The sequence below is a fragment of the Sander vitreus genome, chromosome 6 (genome assembly GCF_031162955.1).
Source record: "Sander vitreus isolate 19-12246 chromosome 6, sanVit1, whole genome shotgun sequence".
NCBI classification, from domain to species: domain Eukaryota; kingdom Metazoa; phylum Chordata; class Actinopteri; order Perciformes; family Percidae; genus Sander; species Sander vitreus.
This window is the reverse complement of record NC_135860.1, coordinates 14,734,004-14,741,789: the sequence shown is the minus strand read 5'-3', so window position 1 is coordinate 14,741,789 and position 7,786 is coordinate 14,734,004. Positions and strand designations below refer to the sequence as shown.

The 7,786-nt window shown below is 39.1% G+C and overlaps 1 protein-coding gene across 2 annotated transcripts; it reads left to right on the top strand.

The window, feature by feature from the left end:
* them4 (thioesterase superfamily member 4) lies at positions 1-6,081 on the top strand. 2 transcript variants are annotated; one of them, XM_078252937.1, is made up of 6 exons: positions 1-440; positions 3,568-3,760; positions 4,205-4,367; positions 4,746-4,856; positions 5,241-5,365; positions 5,495-6,081. In XM_078252937.1, the coding sequence occupies exons 1-6, from the start codon at positions 309-311 to the stop codon at positions 5,539-5,541; spliced, it is 771 nt and encodes a 256-aa protein (XP_078109063.1). In that variant the 5' UTR covers positions 1-308; the 3' UTR covers positions 5,542-6,081. The 2 variants fall into 2 exon arrangements, with proteins under 2 accessions (XP_078109063.1, XP_078109065.1); XM_078252939.1 differs by having other exon boundaries at positions 3,571-3,760; positions 5,495-6,071.
* The last annotated feature ends 1,705 nt before the right edge of the window (positions 6,082-7,786 follow it).

Genomic DNA, 7,786 nt, shown 5'->3' with positions numbered 1-7,786 from the left:
TGACGCTGCTCGTACCGGAAGTTGACAGGCGCTGAACGCTGAAGGAATCTGATGACACATGAAAGTCACCGGTAAAACAATTGGGCCGTAGTTTTAGTTTTCGAGACAGCCAAACAGAAACATGTGTTAAACATGCTGAAGGTATATAATATGCTTTTACGGTATATCAGTGGTTATTAAAACGATAGCCCTTTGTTACGGTGCCAGCCTTATAACCGTTAACAGTACACAATCAGACCTCAAAATACAGGCTGCTTGGTCTCTGTGAAAGCTTTTCCACCACCCTCGTCATTTTAAACAGTGTACAAATGGCAAGGGGCCTTGGTCGAATATGCAAGGGCTTTCAACGCCTCGGCTCACTCTCATCTATACAGACTCAACTCAGACAACCGTCTACCAGCGTTTCAGTCAGGGGGACCACCCTTATTCGGACCATGGTGGTAGGTAGAATGTTCACTGTTTTGATGAAAGTGCTTTAAAGGACTGCTCGGATCTTTATGAATGGGGGTTTCATCTGTGTGCCCTGTGAACTCACTCTCCTCTCAGTGCTACCAGATGTTTCTCAGTTCAGTGATGGGTTCAGTTAGCCTGTGATTCAATGTAAACGTGAGTTAAGTGCATTCCTGTACAAACACTGGACATCAAGGTGAATAGAAAATGTATAAGTCAAGTCAACAAAAAAAGTCAATGCATAATTCTGCAGCCCTCATAGTTAAAAGTAATTATTTTTATTTACCGTATTTTTATGAATGGAACTATAAGGTGTGGGCAACATACACTTTATTAGGTACACCAATCCAATACAACGGCTAAGTTATAAATTCTACCTTTACAAAGATAATAATGTCCCATTGTGATTGACACTGTCAGAGAGGTACAGTATTATTTTAACTGAATGTTTATTATTGAGGTTGTAGTTTGCAGAACTGGATTGCATTATATTGAGAGGTGTTTTAAATGTTTTGCCCATCCCATTTACAAACCTGAGGGGGGAAGAATATTAGAAACAGATTTTGATATAATCCAGTCCAGTACAACAACACTGCAAACTCCAACCTCATTTACATAGCGAAATGAATACCTCTCTGATCCATCTCGGTTGATGTAAAACCAACGTATTTACTACAGTTTTGGTGCCAGGAAGCAAAACCCTACACTACAGTGACTGCAAAGGGTTTTGCTTGACAAAAACACTTCCAATAGGCTAGATATACTACCCAAGAAAACAAGGTCACAAAGAGGGGTGTGTATGGCTCTTCTTGTGATCTTCTAGAAATAAGCACATCTTTATCTATATGCATTGTCTACCATACCCTGTTAATTAAAACTATCATTGTAAAGGCACAATTTATGGCTGAGCTGTTGGATGCATTAGATTGTACAGGTGTACCTAAAAGAGTGCATATATATTTGCCATTGTGCAATTGAGAAAGTGTTTTATAGAAAAAAAATAACATAATGAGAACGTCTGTTAATAAACCAATGCACACATCACATTGATCCAAATATCTGTAAATTCAGTAGTGCCATATGTCTTGGATTCAAGGGTGTAACTTTGGTTTGAGAAGTTGGGGGGGAGACACAAAACAGAGGGTCTGGGGGTCCTCCGCCAAAAAAATGTTTTCTATTTGATTTCCTGCATTTCTACATAAGCTTAGGGGCTATGATGATACAAAATCCAGAAAATAATTAAGTTGATCGTAATGATAAATTCTTCCAGAAAAAAATAGAACTCAACTATGTACAAGAAAAAGATGTCTTACTTTCTTTATTGTTTAAAATAGGGGCAGATCACCGAGACTTATAAATAAAATAATATCTTTCCCTGTTCAGTGGAAATTACGCCCTAGCTTGGATTTACAACATTGCTTCCAATGGCCTAATACAACCAGAGATATTAAAGGGGTGATAGAATGATTATATAGGGTATTTTACACTGTTCCTTAAGGTCTCCTAATAGGGTATGTAACATTGGTTGGGCTGAAAATTGCCCGAATGCTATTTTATTAGGCCCTTAACTACCCTGTGAATATGGCTCTATTTGGAACAAGAGCTTTTCTTCCAAATATGGTATGCTCATGAATATTTAGATGAGCTGCGCGCTGATTGGTTTGAGCGAACCCCATAGAAACACATTGGGGACGAGACAGCAGGTCTCATATTTCAGACACTGCAAAGGTATACATTGTTTGTCGGATAAATTCACTTCTGAGACTTTTTTAAGCGAGAAATCAACTATATAAAGCTCAAATATGGGCCGTTTTACGAAAATTGATGGCTAATTGCAAATTTAGTAAGACGTGTCGGACTTTAGGAGCTCCACACAGTCTGACAAGAAAGCAGCAACCTCCATACCCAGTTAAAGTCACCGTTTCTCGGTTACTGGACGACCGGGGCTCGGGGCTCCGCAGAGCTCCGGAGCTGCAAGCTAGGCTATGTGTCCCATTTAATCCTATGGGAAAAGATCGTTGCTACACTTTCGGCATAACTTTCGTATATTTACAGTTTGAATTTCGTCACGCCACTTACATAACATGTACCCCAAGGTCTTATAAAGCTAACAATGGTGTCCGATATGAATTTTTGTGAACATTAGGGATTTCTTTAGCTGCGACTGTCCCTCCAATCCTATGTTTACAGATCGCGGCTAGTTAGCTTCACTTTCGGCATAATTAAAGTATATTTACAGTTTGAATTTCGTCACGCCACTTATATAACATCTACCCCAAGGTCTTATAAAGCTAACTATGGTGTCCGATTTCAATTTAATGCATTTTTGTGAACATTAGGGATTTCGTTAGCTGCTACTGTCCCTTCAATCCTATGAATCACGGCTAGCTGCAGGCCTTGGAGCTCCATCAGGGCCTCAGCATTTTGTAGTCCAGTAACCCAGAACCGGTGACTTTGCGCAGGTATGGAGCGCCGCAGGCTTCCCTTCGTGACGGAGATCCAGCTAGCTCGCAGCGAGCCGAAGTCTGTGAAGTAGGACACGCCGGGCAGCGAGGCAGCACCAGCCGCTGTCACGTAGCCTGCTGAGCTCCTGCTGAACTGCGACACACAGTCGGACAAAATTTGCAATTAGCCATACATTTTCGTAAAACGGCCCATATTTGACCTCTACATAGTTGATTTCTCAATTCAATAGCGGACCTCTGAAGATCTGCTAGATTCAGAAGACTAAGCTGGCCTCAGGTCAGTGGTGTAGCCTATGCAAATGTTGGGGCGTGACAAAGACTAGGATTTGGGATGCTTACGTCAGCTTCCAGCTTTGTTGAGATTCGCCCGTTTTCAGCGGCAGTTTCAAAATGTGAGGTTTGCAGAGGATAGGGGTATCAATGGGATTTTGAGCTTCTATGTATGTCCTATTTACCCACTGAACTGTCGTTATTCAACTATGACAAGGTAAAATCGGTTTTGCATAGAGACCTCAGTAGAAATGGTATGATGGATGGCAAATTTCTATTGTTCTACTTTTTACATAATTCTATGACATGCCCTGTCGCAACACAGCCAACACAGTCCCAGATCTGGTAGTAGACTTAGGTTGTAAAGCATTTCCCTGTTCAGCAGGCACTGCCAACGCTCTTTTCCTCCAAGCCCCGGGACTTCAGCCTGCCTAACTCTTCATGGGGCTCGGAAATGATGCAGTTGTACGAGCATTATAACAGTCAGTGTGAGGTGGAGACGGAGGGAGGAGAGAAACAGGAAGGGCCGTGGCGGAGACTGCCAAGCTACAATCGCCTCCTCAAGTATGCTACAGGTAAAAGTGCAGACTGGGACATTTCTCTGTCTTTCTGCTTGTTTGTTTTGTTTATGAAATACTGTAGAGTGCATAACTGATGGGCAAGAGTTTTTTTGTTGTTGTTGCAATAATCAAGATCTGAGGGTTAAACTGTTTTTGTTTCTGTTGTATTTTAACAAAATATCCATTTATTGATTAAATGTTGCTTCTAGACCCGGGCACAGTTTGGTCGTGACTGGTTTAGTTAGTTAATTATCACACAAACCTACAGTTCATTTTTTAGCTATCTGGTTTGTAATTTTACTGTTTTGGTTTACTGTCATCGATCTCATAGCGGCGTTTTCAGCCCCAGCAGGCAGCTGTTTTCAGTGAAAAAGTGAATATTGGACATTCAAGTGGCCAAAAAAATAACTCCAAATGAATGATAACTGTTGACAGTTCACTTGTTTGTTTTTCCATCAGGTGGAGTGCATCTTAGTAAGATAATCCAGTCAAAAGCTCGTCTTTTTACTCGGAACATCAGAGACCCGGGGGCAGCATTTGAGTATGTTTTGTTTGTTAACAGTGAGGAGCAGAAGTGTGTGTGTGTTTTCCAGGCTGGACACCTTCTGGAGGGGCCACCAGGGTGAGATAACCATTAATGTTTCTGAATACATACTGTTCCTACTTAACAGTACTCCATACTGAAAACAACACAGTAATATGACCTTGAATACATTTGCACATTTTATTATTTTAAAAGATTTTAAGTCTTGGTCTGAAATATGCTAGTTTGGGGCACCACGGTAGAGGATTCCAGCCACAGACCATTGTTGCAAGTCATACCCTTCACACTCCCCCATTTTCTGTCTGCCTCTATATTATCCACTTTCAAATAAAGACAAAATGCCAATAATGTAATCAAAAATGAATTCTCATAAAAAAAAATCTCATAAAATAGGCTATTTTTAAATCCTAGAACTTGGGTTGTATTTGATGTCTAATAGACATTGTGTGTTTCCAGACATGTCCACGGGGGGGCAATAGCCACTATGATTGATACTGTGACAGGGACTCATGCAACTATACTCTCTGGACCTGTAATGACTGCCAACCTTAACATCAACTACCGCAGGTACAGTAAGAATACATTTTAAACACATGCAAAGTTAATTTGTTGTGTAAATAGATATAGTTATTTTGTCATACATAGTCCAGCAGAATTAACGTTTGTAGCTTTGTTTAAATATTCACCACAATGTAAAATACCTTACCGCAAATGCTATTTTTTCATTGGTTAGTATAATGATAGATAATAGTTTTCTGTACATTTTGAAGATCCAACACCCTCTATTCAGCAATATATTCTGATGTTAATTTGATCTCATCTGATCAAATTTGTCTCATCTCGGTATTAGGCACTCGGAATAAGCAGTCTGTGGAACATAATTTGTAGGTACTGTATTACTATTATCATTCATGATCAGTTTGCCCTGACAAACATTTGTCTTGTCCCCAGCCCCATCCCACTGGGAAGCACAGTGTTGCTTGAATCTTCTCTGGATAAGAAGGAAGGCAGAAAAACGTTTATTTCATGTAAAGTGACCAGCAGCGATGGCTCCAAACTGCACACAGAAACAACAGGTAAAGTACATTTTTATCCACACGTCTCTGATGGGACATGTTGGTGTGAAAGCTTGTAGTTGGTCACATGTCTGCTCTTTGACCTTCTGTATTGTCACTGTCCTGTTTTCTTTCATGCCTCTCGTGCAGCACTGTTCCTGTCAATCAATTTCAGCCACCTACTACTGGGAGAGTGACACAAGCACTGTCAGCAAGCTGAGGCCACAATGTACGTGTGTGTGTGTGCGTGTGCGCGTGCGTGTGTGCGTGCGTGTGTTGGGTGGCGGATGCAGCAAAAATGTGTGCGTGTCATTGGTTTGGAGTATTTCTTGAGGAGTGTGTACTTATTTGCCAGCTGATATAAGAGATAAATATGACATTGACCTTTTATTATATCTTTACATCCATACATCTCTGCTGGCCAACATGTTAGAACTTATTACTAACAAACTGTGCAGTTTCATAAAATACATTTACTTGACTACCTCTGCTTAGTGTTACTAACAAATCAACAGTATTTATCTAAACATTGTTTATTGAGCTAAATGTTAGGGGGTTATTTATTGTAACTTTTACAATATTAATGGTTTTATGTCACACTGGGGCCTTTGGAAGTGAGATCTATCTAATAAAGATTTAGTTTCGTCCAATAAAGCTTTACTTATTGGTATTATATGAATTAAGCAAACCACATGTTTATTCATTTGTCAACGAGTTAAATTGTTTGCAACAGGGAATGAAAATTGCATTACTTTCGTTTTTTGGTTAACAAAATTCTAAGGTTTTTGCTTCTGACCTTAAAAATAACAAGGGCAAATTGCTACGACCACATACGCACACACTGATAAAAATATCCTGTTCGAACCACTTAAAAGAATTAAGGAAACTTTTTGCATCAGATAATTATGTAGATCAAGCAAGACTAGTATTTTGCTGTTGGATCTGGGTCTTGAATTGGATATAGGATTGCAATGAGATTTTGCCAAAAGAGCATGCTACTATCTGAAGCATTTTTTAATTAATCCCCTGATCAAACTTGATAGTTAAACTGCTAATATAACTAACAGCATATATAGTAAATTTCATAAGGTTTAAACACTGTTATTCCTATATTTGATAAAAGTCAGGATTTAGTACAAATATACGCCATTTGATTAATTTACCAAAGATGAGTGTAGAATTTATTTTAAACTCAATTTTAGCTGTCACTTTGACAAATTGGTGCAATCAAGGAGATCTAACATTTGTAACACATCAGTTAACAAGACTGAGTTTCAGGCTTCTTACACATTTTAAATTACGTAGATTTTCAGGTGTGGGTTGTTAACTGTTACCCCACTATGTGGTGGATGTGGTTATATTTAAATACGAGGTGTGGATTTGTATGCCATGAGAATATCATGATTTACAACAGAGACACAAAGGGTTCAAACCGAAAATCATCATGATAGCGGTGTCATCTTGTTCATAGGCTGGCTCTGACACTTTGAACATGTCTACAACATTTCTACAGTCAGAAATGACTGATGCATGCCAGGATATGCCACAATAGGCAACACTGTCCACATCACAGAGATCAGTGCTGCTCAGGCAGCTACTGCAGACCACGATGCTGAAAAAGTGCACTTCTGAAAGACCTGAAAGCATATGGAGCACTATTTAGGTTATATACACACTGTACTAACTATAGTTTGAAGATATTGCATTCTTTGATTTTTATATTGGACTATGAAACATGTGAAGGTAATGTTAATATATCATGGTGTAACACTAATAATGTTTACATAGTGTTTGACATGTTGGGGGATCATAACTCGCTGCTTTAAACAACTGACCTTCTGCAGCTATGGAACAAACATAAAATTACACAAAAAGAGAGAATGAGTTTAAATTTTCCTAAGGAGGACATTTTTATCCTTTTAAATTTAACATCAAAATATTTGTGTTTTTGGTTATGTGACCATTTCTAACTATATTTTGTCACCTACCAACCCAGCCAGCAACCACCAGGCTTCAATACTGCTGTTAATTGTACCCAAACTGTCAGATGACTACACGTGCGGTGTGTTCCAGCTGTTAGGTGCACTTCCAGAGACATTAACATCTAATGTTGAAGTTCATCAAACATGGCAATTCATACTGCTGGACTCAATTAAAATGTAAAAAGGAGCTTAACATGTATCCGTTCTATTAATATTTCCTGTTGTTCTCAGTCACTGCTTGTTATATCGGTGAATTATTTCTGATAAATCCCACTGATTTATTTGACATACAACTTATAATGCTCTGGCATTTTTTAATATCACTCTTTTGTATCTTGTTTTTTTAAGCAACGTGCTCTGAATAATCTTAAAATTCAGTTCAGTTCTCACACAGTTTGGTCTGATGTGTGGTTTCTGAGTGTTTGGCTCATCACAGTACAGGCCTGGTGGTCTTCTGAGG

Coding starts and splice junctions, on each gene's coding strand:
- them4 (XM_078252937.1), top strand. CDS start 309: ATGGCAAGGGGCCTTGGTCGAATATGCAAGGGCTTTCAACGCCTCGGC. Junction 3,761..4,204: donor CCTCCTCAAGTATGCTACAG/GTAAAAGTGCAG, acceptor TTTTTCCATCAG/GTGGAGTGCATCTTAGTAAG. Junction 5,366..5,494: donor ACTGCACACAGAAACAACAG/GTAAAGTACATT, acceptor CCTCTCGTGCAG/CACTGTTCCTGTCAATCAAT.